The 24,197-nt window shown below is 41.9% G+C and overlaps 1 protein-coding gene across 1 annotated transcript in view; it reads left to right on the top strand.

Moving 5' to 3' along the window:
* The window catches only part of LOC118411261 (nesprin-1-like), a gene marked incomplete in the record, with an annotated part of 114,399 nt that overhangs the window by 75,667 nt on the left and 14,535 nt on the right, over positions 1-24,197 (top strand). The window contains 43 exon segments of the mRNA XM_035813467.1: positions 172-345; positions 501-684; positions 887-1,011; positions 1,257-1,430; positions 1,537-1,680; positions 1,952-2,122; positions 2,394-2,429; positions 2,724-2,864; positions 3,674-3,892; positions 4,284-4,445; positions 4,847-5,032; positions 6,075-6,239; positions 7,907-7,999; positions 8,165-8,305; positions 8,546-8,917; positions 9,081-9,314; positions 9,469-9,603; positions 10,164-10,322; positions 10,645-10,857; positions 11,070-11,177; positions 11,349-11,503; positions 11,624-11,929; positions 12,134-12,296; positions 12,963-13,118; positions 13,347-13,502; positions 13,742-13,954; positions 14,153-14,266; positions 14,460-14,633; positions 15,164-15,304; positions 15,470-15,625; positions 16,200-16,370; positions 16,529-16,540; positions 16,791-16,924; positions 17,576-17,762; positions 17,949-18,131; positions 18,776-18,922; positions 20,762-20,927; positions 21,184-21,320; positions 21,546-21,716; positions 21,719-21,762; positions 22,002-22,116; positions 22,578-22,772; positions 23,120-23,245. Of these exon segments, the coding sequence (XP_035669360.1) occupies positions 172-345; positions 501-684; positions 887-1,011; positions 1,257-1,430; positions 1,537-1,680; positions 1,952-2,122; positions 2,394-2,429; positions 2,724-2,864; positions 3,674-3,892; positions 4,284-4,445; positions 4,847-5,032; positions 6,075-6,239; positions 7,907-7,999; positions 8,165-8,305; positions 8,546-8,917; positions 9,081-9,314; positions 9,469-9,603; positions 10,164-10,322; positions 10,645-10,857; positions 11,070-11,177; positions 11,349-11,503; positions 11,624-11,929; positions 12,134-12,296; positions 12,963-13,118; positions 13,347-13,502; positions 13,742-13,954; positions 14,153-14,266; positions 14,460-14,633; positions 15,164-15,304; positions 15,470-15,625; positions 16,200-16,370; positions 16,529-16,540; positions 16,791-16,924; positions 17,576-17,762; positions 17,949-18,131; positions 18,776-18,922; positions 20,762-20,927; positions 21,184-21,320; positions 21,546-21,716; positions 21,719-21,762; positions 22,002-22,116; positions 22,578-22,772; positions 23,120-23,245 (6,858 nt within the window).

Below are 24,197 nucleotides of genomic sequence, written 5' to 3'. Positions count from 1 at the left end.
GAATCATTTGCAAGATCTCCTTTACAGCAAAAATTCTTACTTGATAAGTAACTTTTATCTGAAATAGTGTTGGAATCGTTCAGCTACAAAACTTATTAACCTCATTAGGACCATTTCATATCTGAGTCGCCCAATGACACTGTTTTCCCAACCATGATCTGCCCTCTTCAGGCTAAGTCCAAGTCAAAGAAAGGGAACCTGGACGAGGCAGCTGACCTGCTGGCAGAGTTTGAGGAAGCTGAGAAGCAGGTCAGTGAATGGCTGGAGAAAGGGGAGGAGCTGGTCAGACCTGGCATCACCTTGGACAGCTATGACAAGGTGTGCCAGCAACAGCAAGAGCACAAGGTGAGAGCAAGTTCATAAGATTACTTGGGTTGAAACACGGTGAAAGTTCAATTTTTACACATTAAAAAATGTTTATGCTCTTACTCTTCTATTACTCTCCATATAGCTGACAACAACAGTCAGTTGAATGTGTATCATTTTGCTACTTTGTACAGGATATCCTTGATCAGGGAGAGGAAAGCCAGCCCCATGTACAGATAATGCGAGAGAAGATGCACCAGCTGAGCCAGCTGTGTAACGTGTCTCCCCTCCTGCCGCGGCTGTCAGATGTCAGCGACAGGACCAGTCAGGTCAAGGTCGCAGCTAACCAGAACCTCAAGCAGCTGACAGAAGCCACAGGTAAAGGTGTCATAATTGTCATGGCAGTTTCTCGCAGTTCATTTTGTTACAACCCTGTATCAAGCATGTCAAGAATATGTATTAACTTTTTATGGACATGGAATCAAGAATATTGCTATGACATAATGATAGTGGTCGTATTTGCACCAAATGTATATTAAACAAAGACTTACACTATATCCTTCACTTGTAACCCATGAAGATGAAGTCCAAGACTTTGAAGCAGCAGTTGAGCAGCTCCAGGCTAAGATGGAGGAGTCCCAGGCTAAGTTGGCCTCTCCAGAGTTTCAGCAGCTTCCTCTCAAGGAGAGATTAGCAGCACAGGAGGTATGGAACAAATTTACAGTAGATCTGGCATCTTTCTACATTGAACCCATTTTATGTATGTGTTCACTTTATATGAAGTAGTAATGGCAGTACTGGCATTATTCGTTTAGTCTCCTTGATAATATTTTTATCAAAAATGATATGCTGCTCAGGAACAAAGTAACAAACTTGTATGTCTGGTCTCCCAGCAGTGGTCGCCAATGATAGAACAGGTCACAGTAAAAGCTTCCATCTGTCCCTTACAGGCACTCCTAAAGGACATTGAGGCCCACCGTGCTGAGATGTCAGTCCTGCTGGAGAGGAGGCAGAGACTGAAGGTGCAGGCTGCAGACATGCCGGCGTGTCAGAATGCACAGACCCTACAGGGGGAGGTGGCAATCCTGCACTATGCCGCTGTCAGACAGAACCAAGCCATCAAGGTCAGGCAATGTCGCCCTTTTATTGCTTCTTAACATGTGTTAACTGATTTCAATCCTCTCCTCTAAGGAGTTTAAGGTAACTTACCATGTGTGTTTCCCACTACAGGAGGCTGTGAGCCAGGAGCTGCATCATGAGGCACAGGTACAGCAGCTGACGGGTGCCATAGAGGAGGCCCAGAAGCAGATGGAAGAAATGGCCCCTGCAGGGGCAACTGTAGAAGACCTGAAGAAGCACATTGCACAGAACCAGGTAACATTGCTTTTTATTACATCTGTCACTCGGTTCAAGGATGATATTTTTTTAATGTGATTAAGTATTGATATCTGTTGAAATGTCATCCCTTACCTCACTTAGAATTTTAAATGCTATTTTCCCAATTTCAAGACCGCTGTGTGTCATTCCAAATAAACTGAACATTCCAAATTCAAATTGACCTTGGTTTATAGAATACAAGAAACTCCATGTGTATGACCGGGTTATTTGATATTACCCTGATGTCTTCTGTTCTGCTCTTCCCTAGGCTCTAGTTGCCCAGGTAAGGAGCTACCAGAACCAGCTGGCCAGTTTGATTGAACGTCGACAGCAACTGGCCATACAAGGACCCCTGCAGGACAAGGACATGTCCATTGATGTGCTGATAAACAGGGTCAGGTCGGGGTCAATAGCCAGCGAAGACAGGAGCTCAACTCAGGTATGGACCTGAAGAGACCTGTGGGGGGAGTGGAGGAAGTGTTCTATGTGCTATTTCTGACCACTTTGTTTTGTTTTTGTTTTTCATTTACTCATCATTGTTGGCACTAACCACTTTTGTGGCCTCCGTGTACTTGTTATGTGTTAGTGCCCGGCTTCTGCTTCCAGGTATTCTCTACAAGATGCAAATTATGAATAGTCCATCTGCGTATACTTTTATGACCTTTAAGTTCCTTTTCTTTAATTTGTAAATGGACTTATCACCCTCCTAGACTCTCCACTGCCAAGCTGCCTTTCCTCTCTCCTTGGTGAGTAATGTCATCAGATGGTTGAACCTCAAACTCATTCTCCCTCTTTCCTTTAGATTTCTTAATATTTTCTCGATGTGTTCCTTGTTTCAAAGTTCTGCTGGATTCCTTCTGAAAAGATCCATCCTAGAGCACATGTTAACAGAAGTTTTTAAAAATGTAAGGATTGATAGTAATCATAAAGCACGAGTGTTGGTAAGAACGACTCTGTCCATCACCCTGTTCACGGCACGTTTCATGATCTCACTGCACCACATACACTGATTTGACCCCCACTCATATCACGCCCCACAGTCCTTTGAGCCTGAGGAGAGAGGAAAGGACAGTGGGATGAGCAGTGGTGCGAGTGTGACGTCCTCCCCCATGCCACAGGTCAGGCAGCCGCACACCTGGGACCAGGCCAGGCATGACATGCTGCTGGGCAGGAGGCTACAGGTCATTACTAACTCTCTCAGCAAACCTATTGGTGTCCTGTTAGTGAAAACTAATTATATATATGCTGTGTGCCATAATGATTTATTAAATAGCACCTTTTTTTCAAAAGAGATGAAGATTTTTAAAAATTGACTATTCTTGTGGTGTGAAAAGTCATTTTGTGGTGTTAAAAAGTCATTTGCAACAAGAGATTTACAATAGCTTTATTATACATGTATTGAATAAATGCAGACACTGTATGTCATGACTCAACCTGTAAAAGCAAACAATGCAATGTATTGTTACTAAATGTATTGTTAGTCCTACACAAATGAAGTGAAGTGATAAACATGCCATTATAGACCATTGGCTGCACATGACCTTTCCTTGGTAGGAGGGATGATCTTTACTGTCTTCAGGAACCTTACAACTAGCTTAAATCTATTCAATATAGTATCAATGTGGTCTCGTATTGTGTATGTTCTTTGTGTTATTTTGTAATCCCATGTATTTGTAGCTCTGCTACAAAAGCCACAGTTAAACACATTTTTAGAGCTGGCATTGATCTAATAAGTGAGAATCATTGACCTGTCTAACCAGTTTTCAAATCACAATACAGTTGCTACGGCTTGAATTTATCAGAGTAATGATTAGGTGTTGCAAGAGGGGCTCTTTATAGTTTTTGATATCCCTGCAAGTTATGTTAGAGAAATTTTGGAAATGAATCGTAATATGAAGAAATAGTGTTTCTTAGTGATGATGATGATGAGTGTTTCCATGGATTACACCTATCTTAATGTGAGATGACCTTGTAGTTGTATTTTTATCAGGCATACGGTCTGCCGGGTGAACTTGCCCCTGGCTCCCTGCCCAGCACTGCCGCGTCAGTCACGTCTTCACAGAGCGACCTGACAGTGCAAGAGTTGGACCAATCAGGTGCCGAGTACATGATGTCCCTTCCAGTTGAGTTCGGGTCAGAAACTGCCCTCAGTACTGGGGATCCTGAGCTGGATCAGCTCAACAAATCCTGGAGCAGTCTACATGAACAGGTGGGATATCTATTATTTCTCTGCAGAACCATTGTTATAAGATCAAGCTTAAAGTAGTTCAACTTGCCCTTTCTATACTTTCACTGTCTTCTCAGATATCATGTAACCAGCAGGTGAACAATAGCACCTGGCAAGTGTTACTCCAAAGTAATTTATACTAAGCTGTTTATTGATATTGTAATGAAATCTGGTCAGAGGTGACTTGTCGTTGGTACTTGTTGCTCCTGGTGCTTGTGGCTTTTAATTAATGTTGCCATTGTTTCTTTTGCTGCTTATTGGAAAGTATGTGCATTGAGCAAAATAAAGCTAACATTCAGAGTTTTGTCCTGGCAGGGTTATTTCTGTTTGACTTCTCCAGTCTGATTTGGACATGTTAACTCCTGTTCTGCAGGTTTCCTCCCGAGAGCAGCAGCTTCTACAGGCCCTTCAGCACCAGGAGGAGTACCAACAGGCCGTGTCAGAGGTCACCACCGCTGTGGACACCACGCAGACACAGCTGGACGCTGTACTGGTGGACGGGGAGGACTTAGAGAACCAGCTGATAGATGTTCAGGTTTGTTGTCTTGCTTGGTTACTGGAAGAAATCTAATAAATAAGGCAGTCTTGAACTAGCAAATATAGGAGACCAGCCTATAGTCTGTGAAAAAGTACTTTAAATGCATTCAAATTTGTGGGGATTTAATTTTGCAGAAGGGGAAAAAGGACTGTTCGCGGTGGTTATAAGTCCGAAGTAACACCATGCACTCCATCGAAAAATGTTGGCGACAGTCTTAAGTTTGTGGTAAACTGGCAATGCAAAAACTGTGGACATTAACACCACCATGAAATTTTCATCATTTACACCTTGAGATTGCTGTATAATACTGTAGTATCATCATGGTTTTCCCACCCAGATACTATAGACCTGAAAAATAACTGAACACAGAGAAATAAATGACCTTGTTTCCACCACAGTTTGTCCTGGCTGAGTTGTCCCAGCTGAGGGAAGGAGTGAAGAAGGTTGAGGAGAGGGGTCAGCAGGCAGCCCAGTCCACACAGTCAACAGAGATGGAGGGGAATGTCCAGGTCACGACCTCTGACCTTAACCTCAGACTAGCTTCTCTGAAAGACCAAGCCACTGCCAAGCAAAAGGAAATAGAGGTAAACTGTTTAAATGGTACAGAAACTACAGTACTGTAAATGCATTTAAGTTTGTGGGGATTTACTTTCGCGGTAGCGGGAAAACGGAGTATTCGCTGTGATTTTAAGTTCGTGGTAGTGCCATAGACTGCAGTCTCATACTATAATGGAAAAATGTTCGTGGTGGTTTTAAGTTCGCGGAGAAGTGGTCACCGCTAAAACCGCAAATATCAAACCACCGCAAACATTTCCGCACATTTTCTTTTTCCCAAGGAATATCTTGAGGGGACACCTTAATTGTTACTGATTTGTGAACAGAATTTTTCCAGATGAATGGAATATTTAATCCATAATTTCCTAGGGAAATATCATAAATTTGATGAATGTCTTTTCGTCTTTAAATATAATGTTACTTCCCTCCTCAAAATTGCTTACCTTTGGTGATTCTAAACAACAAATTGGTTGCAAGGACATTAAATATTAATGTGTCAGGTAACGTGGTAGTACCACAAATGTTTTGAGGTTCTCCCTAAATGCTGTAGTTGAAAGTGGAGTGCATTGTAGCTACCAGGCAGGCATTGATCATTCAAGTGCATTTAGGGAAAGCAGCAAGTACTGAATACATATCATTATCTATGAATAGGTAATTACACTAGATAACTACACATTAGTGGCATCACGGGTATTCAGCAAAATGGTGCCCTTCTGACATGTTACATGTTACAATGGTACATCATGGAGAAGTCTAAATGGAGTTTCCGTCAGACTGTTTTCCATTCCTTAACAAGGTATGTTTTGGTACTGTGTTATGTTGTTGTGGCACTCTTTAATTAATATGTGATTGTCAGCTACCACATTGAGCTACATTCGTGTGTGTCAAAAAAGAAGTTGAACATCTATGAAGCACTTCTGGGGTACATGTACAAAGCAACCTTTTAAGGCATCACTTGAAGGAGGATACTTGAAATTAAGGTGTCTTTATAACATACAATGTATAACATACAATGTATGTTACAGCATTGTCAAGTTTACAGGATAGCAACTATTTTTTTCCTCACTCCAGGAGAGACTTGAGCAGCAGCGAGCCCACCAGGAGGCCCTGTCAGCCTACCAGGCTGAGATGCAGGCGCTCCACACCTGGGTCACTGGTGCACGGGTTCAGTCTTCCATTGACTTCATCACTGCTAGTGACAGGGAAGCTCTCGATGAGCAGCTGGAAGAAAACAAGGTAAACGGACTATAGGCTGTAGTATCAGAGAAGTATTTTATCTCACAACATGGGGAATTTCTGATATCCAGGACTGCAGAAGGTTGCATTTGTGTTTGGCACTTAATTATTCATGAGCCAACAGGCCACATTTCAAAACACCACATGGAGGGCCAAGAATAATGGGCCTAGTAATAATTACTGTACCCTTTTGCAAACATGCTACAAGCATCTTTGAGCAACAGGTTGTTTGGGAAGGATTTCATAGATATTCCTACTGAAGTCTAATATACTTAGTCCTTAGGAATTTGAGAAGCAATCATTTAAGATTTGGGATGTAGCAGGTCTATATCTACATTTACTATTATATAGAATAGAAGCATGGCCTTGTAACATCTGCCCCCATATTGCTCCCAAGCATTGACCTCTCCCAAGTGGACATCATCTCATTTTACAAACTGTCCAGTGTTTACCACACTTAGAGGTGGTGTCATGGGGCTTGTTATGGGCATACTGCACATGTCTGACATATATGGGTAAAAATATCCCAACCAGCTTGGCACATGTTAGGAACACACCCACCCTAGGGTATCAAATGCCATGCCCAAATATTCAAACCATTAGTTAGACTATGGGATATTGTGATTTAAGAAATAGAAATGTCAGTTGTACATGGTTGAAAAAGACAATCTAGCAGACACACTTGGTAAGTGGTGTTTGTCCTGCATGTTGTTTACATGACATTTTTTGGACCCAGGCCAGGTTTGGGTGTGCATGTTATTTATGGAATCTGGCCCCTGCCCACATGTCTACAAGCCATTTGTTTTGAGTCTAGTCATGTGCCTTGATCTGTGTTTATTGATGTGGAAGAGTTTGCTCCGACTCATGCTTACGCTCCAAGTAACGTGTAAAGACAAGTCCCTTTGTCCCTTGTTTTGATAGACCTGCTAAATATTCCAGGCCTATCTTTCTGTACAATTTGGATTGACATGCAGACTATGACATGTGGGCAGCCTTAATTTGAGCACTTGTTTTCAGGTCTTAAATTAATTAAGTCACATTCTTTAGCCAATGACCCCCAGTTACCCCTTTTGTCTCTTGAGTATTGTCTCTGTTCAGTCTACCTTGACTTTGGTGTTGGGGTGTTTTACTGCTAAATCCAGACCTGCACACCTGGTCAAAGGTTAGCACAACCAGACTTACCTGAGGGGCCGTGGGAGGGTGCCTCTGATTTTTAGGTACATTTTTGTTGACTATCAGCTTGTATTTAAACTTGAATGTGTGACCTTGTCCTTTGGGTCATGTTACACTGCTGTCCTCTAGAAGACGTTTTGTTTGTTGTCAACAAAAATTCACATGGCATTATTTTTTGGCCTTCAAGAACCTTGTGTAAGAAAGGAGTAGAAACAGACAAACCAAGCAGTGCTAACCGCTGTGCTATGAAAGGCTTACCAGCCAATTGGCATAGTAGTAACCCCCACTGTTACACTTGAAACTCCATTTTGACTAGGTTTTATGATGACGAAGACTTGTCAGGATCGATACAACTCAAACAAGACTATGTAACCACATAAACAAAGATGACTTTTAGACTACTAGGCACTTTGTAGGGCAAATACAACTTTTTTTATGATTATTATATGTATGTGGATACATGTATATATAATACAACACCTGTTCCTCTGCAGCGCCTGCAATCAGATCTGGAGGACCGTCTTATTCGGCTTCCTGAGCTCCAGGACCGCTGCAGTGATCTAGTAGAGAAGGAGCCGCCTGCACAGGTACTCTTAACCTTACTGTAGCTTTTTCCTTTGCCATGGCCATCATAGCGTTGTTTTACTTTTTCCACTCTGCTACATGTGTACAATGTTACATTGACAGAGTCCAGATAAACACCACCTTGTTTATCATGCCACAGTAATGATAACAGTACACAATCCTTTCAGGCGGAGCTGATGTTCTCACAGCTCAACAACCTACAGAGAGACATGGCTGATCTACAGGAGGCCCTCACCAAAAGGGAAGACAACATCAGTGAGGCTGCTGAGGCCTGTGAGCAGAGGGAGAAAGAACTGGAGGAATACCAGGTCAGGACTGTATTTGATACATTTTTCCATGTATGACAATTTTTTATGAATTTGGTATTGAAGGTAAATTATGCTTGTTGCCTGGTAGAATCATTGATTGTTTGATTGATTCTTGCCAACTGTTTGTTTCATTGATTGATTGATTGATCGACTAGCTACTTTGGTAATCAATTGGTCATCAATCTTAGGCTCAGAGAATCTAGTGCTGACTGTGTCTATTTGGTGTTTCTTGATCCTCAGTCGCGCGTTAAGAAGATGCAGAGTTGGATAGCCAACAGCAAGGGTGCCGCAGCAGGGGAGGAGGGAGTCAGCATCTCTGTTACCGCAGCAACCCCAGACTCCCCATCAGAAATCTCCCCAGAACAAATGTTTGCTGTGGCCCAGACCTCTGCTGACCAGGACATGACAGACACACCTATGGAGATTAGCAGTGACCATGACAAGCCTGTTGATGAAGCAGGTGTCGCAGGTGCAGAAGGAGGTGCGAGGCCAACATCTCCAGGGTCTAAAAGAGCTCCACCCGCACTTCCATCAATCCCAGAGCACCATTCTGCCTTGATGAGACAGAAGGGCGCACTGGATGAGGGCAGCCCCACTTATGAGGAAAAACAGGTAATGCTGTTATTCTACTGACTTGCCTGCATGACAAACAAAGGCAGTACATTCTTTAAAAAAACCTTTAGTATTAGGTGAAATATTAAGGCCCACATGATAACTTGCAGGCACAGTCAGACAGGTGGACTAAAGCATGTACATACAATGTACCTCTCAACAGAAAGCACTAGATGAGGAGCTGGCCCAGCACAAACACCTGCTGAAGTCCATTGCAAAGAAAGGGGAGAGAATCCTCCGACAGCGGTCCTCCACAGAGAGCGACATGGGATCCAGCAATGGCAGTGAGACCGACATGGCGGATCTAAGGCAGCGGTGGGAGGAGCTGTCTCAGGAGATCGGGGAGAGGAAACAGCAGCTGCAGCTGGCTCTCCAGCAGAACAGACCACCACCTCAGGTTAATATCTTCTGTCTGTCACAAAGTTCTCGTTAAAAAGGGTCCCTTATGTTTCTATTTATGTCAGTATTAGTCACTGCCATTAATATTATGAACCCTTAAGCTTATTGACAGTGAAGCATGTGTTCTAAACCTTGCTGTTTTTTTGGTACAGCTGCAGAGAAAGCTGTCCATGAGCCAGTTCCGCCCACCCTCCTTTGACAGTCCTGGACAGGGGGAATCCAACATGGGGGAGCTGAAGAACACCCTGGATGACCTGCACAAGTGTTGGGAGAACATGCAGTCAGAGGTAATCCTTAACACCTATTAAGGGCACTTTTTACAACAGTCAATTGCAATTTGTTAGTGAAAAGCTACAATGTACATGTACAAAACATGTACACCTCGACCCTGTACTACATTGTAGTACATGTACCAGTTTGTTGAAAATGTTTGAAAGTACAATTTTGATGTAAATGTATGTACCTATGTCATTCATTCTAAAATATAAGCAGTGAAGATACAAACATTGGCCAACAAAATTTGAATAGAATTTAGTATACCTAAGTCATAATTTTGTGGTCAACACTCAGAAAAAACAAACAAAATAAGTGTTTACAAGTGACTGAAGGTGATACAGTAGTACTGTTGTCCCAATATTTTCTAGCAGATGCAGCCAATGTTGTGCAGTTCTGCTAGAGTTCTCTTTCAAGCTCAACATGATTTATGTCAGATTGCTTCAAAATTAAAAGAAATGAGTTTTTGATGGATGGACCTGTCCTAACAAACTGTACACAAGTCTCACATTTTTGTGTTACTGAGAGATCCTGGGAGAATGCTATTGAAGGTTTGTCAACCTATATTCCTCAGATGACAGATAGTCAGTCTCGTCTGGAGGAAGCTATTGACTTCCAGCAGAAGTACCAGGATGCCCTCGAAGACGTGTCAGGCTGGCTGGACAACATTGAACTCAAGCTCTTCACCTCAGACTGGTCCAAGGACTCAGAGGCTCAACTGGCACAGAACGAGGTGAGAGTCTCAATCTGTTCTGTGTTGTTGCATAGGATTCAGCCAAACTACAGAATCTGAACAGGAGTTTTGGAAAGACCATGTCATCTAACAGTGCCATCAGAAAGAATGCAACCATTTCTAATTTCTTTTCATGATTTTTAACATTTCTTCTACTTTGCATTATTGTCATGCATGTGTCTTGCCTAACTAGTGCCTGTTAATGTTACAAAAAGTACACTTCATATAGAGTGCTAATATTCCTTTCTGTAAAACCTTGCTGAAGAAAGCCCCTAAGTTTAGACTATTTAAGGATTATAAACAAAGACTTGCTTTCCCCCAGTCCCTGCGGAAGGAGATCGGTGCGTTCCAGGACCAGGTGTATGTGATGAACCGAGCCTGTCAGCAGCTGATGGTGGAGGCGGACAGCAGGAACAGGCAGGTGGTACAGCAGACGCTGTCTGACCTGAAGGACAGGCTCCACACACTGGAGGGACAGGCTCTGCAGAAGGAACAAGAACTCATTGAGAAGAACTCACAATGGAAGGACTTTCAGGTCAGTCAAGCATAATTATCTTCATGAAATGAAAGTTACATTCATCTAATAGGTCTGTGTAATGTACCATTGCATTCTAAATAGATAAATAAAAAAATTAAATCTAACTAATAAAACACTAGATTTATGTGTGTTTGTGATGATATTGCAAATTAAAGTGCCCTCCTCCAAACAAGCCATGACATTCTTGTTCTGTTCCTTCCCTTGGACAGATGGAGATCAACTCTCTCTACACATGGATAACAGAGACCAAGTCAGACATTCTAAATGATGATGATGACTCTGAATACACCATCCAGGACAAGTTGGCCCACCTTCAGGTAGGAAACATAAATTTTCTACAAATTTTATATGTAGAGCTTTTTAAGCAATCATACATAACATGACACTTGCCATGTGACAAAATCCAACTGTGGTTATTGTCAAAACAAATTTATCATCTTTTTTTAGAATACATTTTGGTATTCAACATCTTTTGCTTTTTCCTTCAGGACATTGAGGATGACATCAGTGACCATGAGGACCAGGTGTCCTCCATCCTGGAGCGCGGCAGGGAGATGGGTGATGATGATCCACGTGCTCCTGTCACCATGGAAACAACCATGCTGCAGAGCAACTGGGATGAACTTCTGAGAATCGTCAACAGGTCTGTTTGTTTGTCTGTCTACTATTGAACTATTATATTCTTAGTCACTGAAAATGGTGAGCCTGTTTTAAGGCCTCATGATCAGCTTGTTAAAGAAAAAATTTTGCTATTAAATCTCAGGAGAAAGAATGACCTTGGTAAGGCAGCCACCGCACTGCAGCAGTATGAGAAGCTCCTACAAGACTACTCGGACTTTATTGAGACAGCTGAGGAGAAACTAAACACCGGGATGCTGACAGTGACGGGGCTGGACGAGCTGAAACATCACCTGGAGAAGCACAGTGAGTTCTTCCTGGGGCTGGATGCACAGAAGGTCCTGGTGGACTCACTGCTGCAGAAGCTGGACCCATCAACAAGGGAGCAGTACATAGAACAGCACACTGGCCTGAACCACAGGGCAGCCAACGCGCTGGACAGGGCTCAAAGGTAAGGCATCTCTTGATATAAGACGTCATACTATACTACATTGTTGTTCTTTTGCCAAACATTGATAGAGAGTTGTCTTTCATCAACACTCTGTCCTTGTGCACCTTTGAGATTGACCTTGAAAGTTAGAGTCAAGAGAAGAAGGAAGGCAGAAAACAAATATTACTATGTTATCCACTTATCCTGACATTTCCCTGCATCCAGACTGTCTCAGGACCTGGATACAGTAGCGCAGACCTGGGACAGGTTTGAGGAGGAGTTTGAGCTGCAGAGTGAGTGGCTACAGGAGACAGAGGCACAGATCCCTGTGGAGGACATGTCAGAAGATGTGGTGCAGAAGCTGCAGGATAGAGTCACTCTGTATCAGGTAGGGTTTGAATTTTATGGCTTTTCCATATAAGCTATCTGCTATAGAATCAAACATTGGAATGGTATGACATATTGCCTTGTCTATTTTCACAAAAATCAAGTACAGAGAGCCTCATTGATCTGTGTAATCTGCGTGACACTTAATGAAAAGTCAGAGAAAGTGACACAGCACAATCATGCTATGCACAGTAACAACTAATACCTACTATCCTTCCACACATGCATTACCTACATAGGAGAAACTAAAGGTAAAGTTTACTCGATATTACACAACTTACTCAGTACTTACTTTATGTACATGTATGTGTTGCAATCACTGTAAATCATTGCCTGGCAAAATCATCATGGGTGTAAAACTGTGTACATGTTGTTAGCCAACTGGTTTTGCAGTTTCTTTCATCCTTTACTGCTTTGAGTTTGACAACTAGTCCTACACTTACCGCTGCATTTGCTTGGTGTTTCCTTCATACTTCCTACAGACTGAGTATTCAGTTGACATATCATTACAATTCATCACTTTGCTTGTTTCAATGTAAGTGTGCATCATGATCATTACCTCTTCTTTTCTCATAACACTTCTTTGTAGCAACCTTTTACCATTAACATGTGCACTACTCTCCTCTACTGTGTACTGTGTGTGTTTGTATATGTGACTGTTCTAAAGATCATTGTGACCGCCCTGAAGGACCATCAGCCTGTAGTGCAGCGGATGTTGGACATGGGCAACTCTGTGCTCCAGTCTGTGTACTGCCCTTCCCTGGAGGCCAAACTGTCTCAGTTTGAGGACAGGTGGACAGCAGCAAAGACAAAGACTTCACAGGTATCGTCATATTTATCTTTAGTCATTTGTGGGGAAGTTCTTTTCATCTTTGCAAGCATTCAAAGATTATGAACTGTCCATTTGTAAGAATGGAAAAATACCTACTTGCTTATTTTGTATGACATTCCTTTGGTACACAATACTGTAAAAGTTAAGTGAAATCATCATTGTCTCTGGGCTTTTTCATTACTTCTTGTTTTCTGTAAGATATTGTTGTTGGTTCTTCAGGAGCTGTCCAAACTTGAGCAGCTGTACAACCAGTGGAGGACATTTGACAAGGATTCCTCCAAGCTGATTGACTGGTTGGGAGGGGCAGTGGACAAACTCAACAAGTTTGCTGAGCAGGAACCTCGTGGCATTGACAGAGCCATGGATGATTTCACTGTAAGTCCTTTATGATGTTGACAAAGCAGGCCATTCGAGTAGTAAAAGCCATAGGTTCTAATACAAAGTGGAACATTTTCTGGGTCTTAAACCTTTATTCATTATTGATAATGCAAATTCCATCCTTTTCCTTTGGTTTGGTTTGTTTTTTCCTGCACACACTATAGATACAAAATGTACCAGTATGCTTTACATTTAGTGCCTTGTTCAGTGACAACCTGTTCTCTTATTGCCCACAGGAATTTAGAAAGGAGGTGGACCTCCACCAGCCTCTGAAGGAGTCATCCACAGCCCTGGGTCACCAGCTGATCCTACTGAAGAGCCAGCAGGCAGAGACTGTGCAGGACAGGCTGAAGATTATTGAGACCAACTGGACACAGCTGATGGGGAAGATCCCAGCTATTGAGAAGCAGCTCCACAGGACTCAGATGGAGATGTTACCATCCAGACAGGTTAGGATTACACTTTTACTGTTTAGTCAATGCTATCACTGTGCAAATTTTTATTTCCATTAACATTTAGCTCTTTTAAATCTTTGATTATATTACACCTTTGTAATGGGAATGGTATTTTTGTTCATGCTTGTTGCTATCCTTTCCCTTACTAGGATTCTGGATTTTTCTGAAAATAACTGTTTGTTTTATCTTTAGGCCCTTGCTGAGGTCCTGTTGTGGATGGACCGACTGGAGGCAGCACTGCAGGACACTCATGAGGAGGACATGGCAACAGTGGCCGAGCTGCAGGCAGTGCTGCAAAAATACAAGGTTAGAAACTTAACTGCAGCTGTTTGGAGAAAGCTGTTCAGATAGGAGCCAAAAGATGTAAAGAGCAGTACCTGTTATTACATTGTAACTGTTTAAGTCAAATGCATATTAATGTAGGCCTTTGAACACTTACATGAGGTGCCACAATTGTCCTGCAACTTGTTTAACCTGTATACTTTCTCATGTATAACAGGGCTACAAGATTGACATGTCAGCCAAGCAGCTGACAGTTGACTTCATCAACCAGTCGGTGATGCAGAGTTCCCAAGGTCCTGAGGACGAGGACTTCCTGGTCAAACACGAGGCCATGAACAACAGATGGGAGGAACTGAACAACCTGCTCCAGGCCAGGGTGGACAGGACAGAGGTGGGTGTGGCACAGTGTACCATAGCTGCAGGTATTCTGTCGCACTGGTGAAGAACCAAGTGTAGTAAGAGTCCTGCTATTAGAAAGACCTTTAGATAGTATAGTCTGTTTTAAAAGTACAAGTAGTTTTTTTCAAAATCCGTTTACTTCTCTTTGCCATAGACTAGATATGTGTTTGCCATGTCAAGAGGGCAAACAGCTCTGTCAACTGAAGAGGAACATCATTGTTTTACATCGTGATTATTAGTAGTTATGACTCTTAGACAAAACGAAGACAATCGTTGAGACAAATAATCGTAAAGCGTAGTTCTGTTTGCCATTTAAATATTTACATTCTGGATTTCGTTGTTGGAGGAGAATAGCATCATAAAGCCTCAGGTTGAATTGACATAAATAGGTAACAAACTTCTTAAACTTAAGATGAAATGAACTATGTAAACTGCAAGAGTAAAGAAATTTCTGACATCCTGAGCAGTGACTAGTTTCTCCAATATATTGAACTATAATACATACATGTACATTTACACCAGGCCTTACTGAGCCATGCTATGGAGTTTGAGGGCCGTCTGAGTGAGTTGAAGTCCTGGCTTCAGGAACAGGAAGCCCAGCTCAAACGTCACCAGAAGAGAAGCTCTGAGGTAGAGGTGCAACATGCACTGGCATTCTGTCAGGTGAGTGTGAGAGTGCATCATCTTGCTGATTTCCCATGGGTATAGGAGAACAATGTAACCTTATGAACCTGATGTTTACTGACTGAAACCAAAACAAATCGTGTAATTCTTTCTTGGAATGTAAACATGTTGAAAACATGGTTCACTGAACCTTGATCATTGCAGGATCTTGACAGTGAGCTGAAGAAAAAGGACACAGAAATAACAGAGCTGCAGAAGACAGTACATCAGCAGGTCCAGGGGAAGAACAACCCTGCAGCAGCAGCTGTCCAGCACGATGTGGAGACAGTCAGACAAGGTTGGACCAACCTACACCAACAGGTATGGCCACAGGTCACATGGTAAAGGCAAAGGTTGTGTACATGTAGTTGTCAGGTACATGGATGTAAATATGTGTATGCATGAGGTTTTTTTAGGGTATTGACTGTTGGTTTGGGATTGGGCTCTGATAAAGATTTGGAATTATAAACAATGTACGTGCAAAAAAGATTCTTTTTTGTTAGGCATGTGAGCTACTATACATGTCATGTAGATTACGGAACATTCTGTAATACTGATCATTGGTCAGGATAAAATTCAAAGCCCTTGTTAATTTGTAGAAAAAATATGCACAGCAAGGTAATTATTTCCATGGGATAGCCCCTTTCCTATTTGCTTAGCATACATTTAGCTGTATACTGTCAACATATAATTACTGACATCCATTTATAGACCAGTCTCCATTTCCTTTGTCATGTGTAATTATGTTTGTGATAGACAGTACCCCTGCAGCATCATGGGCCAGAGAGGAGACCAGAAGACAGGTTTTGTAGTAGGTCCTTCCTAAAATGACCTGCTAGCAAAATCAACAATGTCTGTTGGGAAAGCTTTATGTGGTGCTTCCTGTCTTCGGCAGGTGTCAGAGTTGCAGCTGTCCCTGTCCGCCCTGGCCGACCAGTGGAAACAGTACTACCATGTGCAGCAGACAATCACCCAGCATCTGGGCAGTACAGAGTACACACTAGGGCGCTTCAAACCTGGCTTTGGAGATCTAGAGACTCTCAAGAAGAAGGCTGAGGAACTCAAGGTAAGAGGGCCTTTCATTATTTCAACAGTTGTCTTCTCTACTTCTTGCACTTTCCTACATGGTTCTTTCAGGCCACCTTTGCTCACTGATGCATTTCGAGATACGTCACATTCCTTGTTATCTTGCCTTTCTCACCTTGCCTGCCTGGCTCACAATAGGCTGACACAAAGGTAAACAATGTTACCATCCTTAGTAGATCACTTCAGAAATAAATGTCTAGTGTCAACACTCTGCAATTATTACTCTGAGAAGAGAAGGATAAGTCCTATACTGCAGTATACCTACATTTAACTTAAAACTGTTGAAAAGAAAATCTTTCCTCCTATCTTGAAATATACAATAGTGTTTCGTGTATACAGCATATTAATACTGTACATTGTTACACCTGTTGGACCTAAACTAAGTTAACCTTGTTCACAGGAGCTTCAGGAGGAGTTCATGGCCAAAGAGGACAACCTGGTTGTCCATGGGGAGCTGGCTGCCCAGCTGATGCAGGAGTCTGACCCTGGAGTCAAGGACAGGCTGCAACGAGAGGTGGACCAGCTCAAAGCAAGGTCAGGGGGCAACACTTTCTATGCAAAGCCTTTTTCAGACATACAATGACTGAGAAATACACTTTATCTTAGTTCAAAACAAGATGCTTTTCTGTCATGACATTTTCAGGAATAACCCCTCCCCCAAATTTCTCAACGTCAAAAAGAATGACCTTAAGACAGACCCAAAGCATCTTCAACAGGGACAGTACATACCTGTCTAACCTGTGGATAAGACATTTGGACTGCTTTGTTCCTGCCAAAAGATACTGCCACCAGTGTTTCAGTTATTGTAGCTTAAGCTTGCAGTTTTGCCTTAGGGCATTAATTAAGACAAGCCCTCGTAATTGAATAAAAATGGGTCATGGTGACTGGCGATGCTTGACACTTAAGCGTCCTATCAATTCAAGAAGAAGGAGAATTCGATGAACTTTCTCTAACATTTCAACACTTGCTTCACCTGCAAAAAATAGGGAAAATGCATATAACTGACTCTGATTCAATATAAGAAAAACAGTAAATGATTATGATAAAAGAGCCACAAGTATTACATAAACACGAGTGAAGTTTTTGAACATGGAGGCTTTTACATCTATTTCCTTTAAAGAGAGTAGTCTCAGTGTAACAGTCTATTTACAATAACATCCTATTGACCCAACGTATTTTTTACAGAGATACGGAGTGTCTGAAGGCCATGGAGAACCGCCTGATTGAGTATGACCAGATTGTGGAGCTGTGGCAGCAGTACCAAGACCAGTACAGCAGTGCCAAGGACTGGGTCATCATCAGGGAGAGAACCTTCCAAGACCTGCTCAAGACAGAACAGAAGGAGAACAGGTCTCTCAGGGAGGAGTATGAGGTATAGAAGTAGTTACTACATGTACATCAGTCTTCATCCCTGTTTGATATGATTGCGTAAGTGTTGCATTGGTTGACAAATTGTAATGTAAACAAAATGTATTGGTAGTATAGGTACTTGTACATTTTGTAGGTTGACTTTAATCCACCTTCTCCTTCATATAAACCTCTGACTTGTGTGTTACAGGAGCTATTGTCTGAGCTGGAACAGTACAGCTCGGAGCTGGTGGGTCTGGGCAGCCTGTGTGAACAGCTGTGTGCCCATGTGGAGAACCCAGCCTCTGCACATCTCCACTCCCAGTGTAAGGCACTGGTGCAGAGACTGGACTCCCTCAAGCAACAGGTCATCAAGAAGCTGGAGGTCGCAAAGGTCAGTCAAGTTTGAGGTTAAGTTTAAGTACCTGGCCATCCCTATGTAGGAATATAAACAGGTAGATTCTTGTTTTTGATTTAGATTAAAGATTGAATCCGTATCTCAGGTCTATGCAAGGGACCTGTGGTATATGGAAAACAAGGGGCCACCTACTGTAAATTATGAGGGATTTTTTTTCTTCCCAGGTTATTTCTCTGCCCAGGTGTATGATAATACCACTATGCTTAGTGAAGTCATGTGTTATCCCACAATTGGGTTAGCCGGTAGGAAGGCTAACCCAGCTTTGTTTCCACCTGACCTGTCATCACCCAGCACACTGTTGCTATGGGCAATAAGATGCCACACTGACCCAAGCCATATTTTGATCCCCAGATTAGCTGGGAATGCATACATAGGGAGATCTTTGGACACAAAATGTTGTTCAGTTGCAGCTGATACCCTGCAGTCACGCAGCCAGGTAAAGACAACAATCTCGAGGACATTTAGAAAGTCCCGTGGGAGTTTCCGTGTTTACTACACCTACAACAATGCAGGTGTAACGAGCCCTTTAGTAAACTGCTGTAGGGGAGAAGTTTAAGCCGTGCCCGATGGCTATTCGCGTCCAAAACGGACATGTTCGAATTACCTATCATGTTGTGCAGACTAAAGCTGCAGACTCCCAGCGGTTTGAAGGGGAGGTGGGGAGCCTGCAGAAGCTGCTGCAGGAGGCAGAAGAAGTGCTGCAGTCAGACGACCCCAACAAGTCAGCCGATGAGACAACTGTCAGAGACAGGATGGACCAGATCAAGGTTAGAGTTTGGACTCTTCTCCTGCACTTCTCTGTGCCATGATTTTCGTTGAGGATACACAGGGTATCGCAAATATGTAAAGTGCTAATACTGGCCATGATGAATATCAACATGTAACGTTACATGTAATGTTACATGAATTATGTAATCCAGAATTCAACATGGACATTGTGTTTTTGTCCTATTTCTGTGAAGTGGATTTCAAAAAGGTCCAAAGGTCCACCTAACAGGTCATTTTATGTGTTGAGCTGCCAGCTATTCTCTAAAATTGTTCAGTCATTACCAATGTAAATAGCAAAATGGTATGGATTGGCTGCTGTTGTTGTCAGTTCAGTGAACTGAAAGGACAAGTGACCTGTGACATTACCTGGCTGTACTTTTCTAGGATTCTGCTCTATTAAAGGGAACATTACCCAGCTGTATTTTTCTGTCACAATCAATAATTCATCCTTGTGGTGAATGACAATGGGCTGTGTGTTGCCTTATAAAACAGGTGTGTCACCATAGAAGGTTGACAAAATTGAGAAACACTACCTGTAACTGTAGTGTAAGGCTGTAGTATCTAACAAAAAATCAGCTTTTCACCACCTAATGCTACATGTATAAGTGTCTTTACCCCAGGAAATTTGTAAATTATTCAAAGGCCACAATGACAGGAGAACTCCAGTGTCCCAGGGGATATAGAGTTGGTACTGCTATTACATTTACATGATGTATGACATGTTACTGAACTCCAGACTTGTAGTGGTCTATGTTTAATGCAGAAAGCAATGTCAGGTTGCTTAGGAAATATCACACTGTAATCTCCTGGGGAATGCATTGACCCAATCCTCCAGGTTACAACTGTCATTAAGGAGTGTAAATGACCTGTTAAAATCCACCACCTGCAGTCTAGCCAGGATTGACATTGATAAAGTCTACAGATCAAACTTGCACAGGTTGTGACAGTTGCCTGTATTTCCTATAGCTTTGAAATCATTTCTGTCAACATGGTTTAAACATTGTGTGTTAGTGTCCCCTATGGTATAAACATCTTCTTGCCTAATGCCCCTAATGCCAACACTCGAAAAATCTCCTAGGGTGCACCCAGCTATGCTTAACCACCACCTGGCTCTAATGGATAGTTAGCCTACAGTACAATCTGGACCCTGCAAAATTATATGTTAGGTCACTTTAAGGCTTTTCATCACTAAGTGGAAACACTAATGTTGTTAGATTCTTGGCATGCTCATCACATTGTCTTGTCAATTAAAGCATCATTTAAGGGTATTTTGACAATTTACGGAGAAGATTTTCATAAAACCTGTAGTGTCTTAAGAAATGCTGATGGTACAAAGTTTATGAAAGTTTTTAGAGCATGTAATGGGCCTGATAAGTAAGCAATGATGGCACCAGCACCTGGGGCAACAGTGTTTTATCTCATCACAGATAATGATATGGTGTGGTTTGACAGATACTGGCCCACTTTAAAGATACAACATGTATGTAAACAACACATGTGGCATCATGTTTGGTATTGTGAACAGCATTTTACATCACATAAAAAGTAAACCAATTTTTTTTCAGCCTGTTTCTTAGTCCTGCTTTGAAAAGAAACCAATACAAGAGTTTTTGATAGACTGCTTTGTGTATGTAACAATTTGTTGCAAGCCTAGCCTAGTGTTGGAAGACTGTGCCATGTATAAACTATGATGTTGTAAAGTCTTGTCCTTACAAAGTCTCAAGGCATGAGAACTAATTACGGTGATACATATTATCAACCTCTTCAATGATATGCATGTAATATAGCTTTTTTTTTCAAAATAGATGTGTTAAAACCCTGTTCCTGTCCCTCCACAGACCCAGATGCTGAAATTCAACAACTACTCAGGGCAGCTGGAGGATCTGAACAGTCTTGGCTACAGGCTGGCCCTGGGGGAGGACGAGGCTAAAAGCCTGCGAGATCTGAACCAGCGCTGGTACAACATGTCAACTCTCATGTCAGACAAGTACAGGACCATGCAGGGTAAGGAAACCTTCTTTATAAGCAAATGCATCAACATCAATAAATGAAACAAGACATTAGTTGTTCCATCGGGGCCTGGTTTTGTTGATTGGTCAGTTTTGAATTGTAGAAGAATTCCACATAAGCATGCTAGCATCCAGTAGAATTAGGACTCGTGTTCATCTACATTGTATGATGATACTCTTTTGACTAATGAGTAATCAGATACTTGTGTGAGTCATGCCATAATGTCTCTTTACTGCCCTTCCGTTTCCAGGCATCATGCTAGATAAGCAGAACTTTGCCCAGAAGTGTGAGACATGGATGCTGTTCCTGGCCCAGACAGAGAAGGACCTGGCTGTGGACATAGCTGGCAACTATGAAGGCCTGTTAGAGCAGCAGAAGGCTTATGAGGTCAGGCAACAGTACATTCAAAAGAGTACCTCTTTTGCTCTACCAGCTGTTGCATAACTTGTTTTACCATCAAGTACACTTTTTGAGCTTACCTACATGTATTTTATGACTGTATGACTGTATTTTTGTTGTTGCTATAATTCTAGAAATCCTTGTATAGCCACACTACATCGTCTTTGTCAATTACCATTCAGTAAACTGATACGTGTTGATCTACTATTGTAGATTTTCCAAGCCGATCTGTTCAGCCGTCAGCAGATTCTGCACTCCATCGTGTCGGACGGCCAGCGCATCATGCCGGAGGAGGTCCTGGAGGACCCTGAGGAGGACCTGCAGCAGCGCCTCACCCTGCTGAGGGACCAATGGCAGAACGTCCTCAGGAGTTCTGACGAGAGGGAAAACAGGTCATCGACTATCGCATCCAGCAGTGGCAGCTCTACAAGTCAGTACATGTACTTCCTAAAATGAAATAAATCCATTATGCAAACAAACATGTGACAAAACTGACATGTACTGATGTCATGAGCACAGAATATTGCGTTATATTATTATAATATTATATTATATTGTCATATAGTACAAAAAACATGTGACACATTCCAGGATATTTTCAAGGCTGTTACCTTAGATGATCACACAGCTGCAATGTTAACATTATCTCTGCTTGTTTTGTCCCTGCAGGTCCTTGAGGACCAAGGTCCTGCCCTGGATGGTGGAGATGAAACATGAGATAGCACAGTATGAGTTCTCTTCACTCTCCCTGGAGAGAGTCAGGGCCATGTTGGAAGATGTGGAGGTAGGAGATTTTTATACAGTCTAAAGTTGTTTGTTATCAAGAGTTGCTGTCTGGCTGTAGTTCTTTTTTTCATTTACAATGTTTAGCTGGTTGTCATGTAGAGGTAGGGAATTGTATAATCTTTGCCAATGTCTTAAATAGACAAGTCTCAGAGATCAATGTCATTTGTGACCCCGCCCAAAGTCAGTGGAGCATTTCAGTTTTGATGAGTGGTTTGGGACATTTTTCATCGTAGGCCATGTTAATTTGATTATATGAATGATATCTGCACGTGCATCAATTTTTGGCTGTTTGAAAAAAAAAGCTTTCAACCATGCTGTAAATCGAGCAATGCAGCTGCAAAATGAGCAGATACATGCTTTAGATTGAAAAAAATATCAGAAAATGTATACTGATAGCATATAGTGCCAGGGTTAGCATGGCCTTAGTGGTGATTAAAACTGTCTTGTTATCAACTGCAGGCATCCCTGAAGAAGGTTACAGCTCAGGAGCCAACCTACCTCTCCCTGGTGCAGACAGCTGAAGAACTGATGCAGGTCTCAGACAAACAGGTAGAGGGAGCTCTTGAAAGGGAGCTGACTGATATCCAGAAGGAGTGGAATGACATCAGTGATTCACTGGACCACAAAAGACACCAACTGGAGTCATTACTTCAGGTAAAACTGGTAATAAAAGATATCATCAGTAGTTGTCAAGCCATATCAAAGAGAGTAGTGACACTTTTTACTGCCTTTGATAATTCATTGATTTATGTTACAGTACCAGTAGTATGTATATTCAACATGCAAATCAAATTTGTCCATGTAACAAGTTATGCATGTATTTTACTTCAATGACTGTAACAAAAGTACAAAAAAAGATATTGTGAATTTTTTGAATTTGAAAGAAACTGTGAAGTTCTCAGCCTGTCAGCTCATTCTGCATGATATGCTCTGAACATTACACTTTCACATTGCCTTTCACTTGCTGAATGGCTGACTGACTATATTTTGCCCCACCCCAGTCCTGGAGCGACTGTGAGGATGACATTGAGGGGTGCCTAGCCTGGCTGAGAGACATCAAACGTCTCCTGACTCAAGATGTGCCATCCAATCACGATGAGCTGCAGAGAGAGATGCATATCTGCAAGGTAGGCACTATGATTTCTCATCCCAACTTTCCATCTCTCCTGTGTTTGAGGGAAGTTACACCTCAAGCTGTGGATCTCACCACACTTTTGCCCAGGTGGGAGATGACCAATACTTTCATAATGCATCCTGTACTAATATACTAACAGCAATTACAGAACTGATTGTTATGCCATGTTACAGTGTGTAAAGGTGCACTCTCACTGCACTTGTGTCACGCTTGTGTCACTGCTGGGTTCGAAAGATACTCAACGAATTTCAGAGATAAAGAACAAATTCTACTTACTTTTTGTGTATTTTGTTGTCATACTTTTACATATTATTCAATATCTGAATTTTAAAAAACTGGAAAAAATTAAATTCAATGCAATGAATACAAAAAGTACATCAAAGCATGAATCCTACTGTTACAGTAGTTTTTTTACAACTCCCACTTGTATCAAACACGTTTTGTAACACATATTATGACAACATGTGTTGTACTGTTACATGTACTTGCTGAATTAGGAGCTGCAATAATTGCTTCAAGTGATAGGGGGCACTGTGATTCTGCTTTTGTTACAAAATGCCTATGACAAGAATAATGATGGAATTGAAGAGGAATTTATGCATTTGCATGTTGTACATTGGTGTCAAAGTTGCCCCTAAACTTGTCAATTTATGGTGTAATAAATATAGTAAAGTAGATTTACAGTTTAATGGCTCAAGCTCTGGTATATATGCTATTTATAGGAACCATGCTAAAAATGATGAAAGGTATCTGAATTTATGAAGGTGGACCATATTGTAAATCAAAAACTTTGAATGTCAAAGAGGTCATTGAGTTAATGAAGCTGACACCAATCTGGAGGTAATTTGTGCAACAGCTCCATGGCAGATTGTTGCTGCCGAGTCAGTCGGGCGTGAAGCGTACATGTCGGCCTTGATCGCTGGCAAGTTTCCTCATTACGCTCA

The sequence above is a fragment of the Branchiostoma floridae genome, chromosome 1 (genome assembly GCF_000003815.2).
Source record: "Branchiostoma floridae strain S238N-H82 chromosome 1, Bfl_VNyyK, whole genome shotgun sequence".
Classification (NCBI taxonomy): domain Eukaryota; kingdom Metazoa; phylum Chordata; class Leptocardii; order Amphioxiformes; family Branchiostomatidae; genus Branchiostoma; species Branchiostoma floridae.
This window is presented reverse-complemented; position numbering and strand designations above follow the sequence as displayed.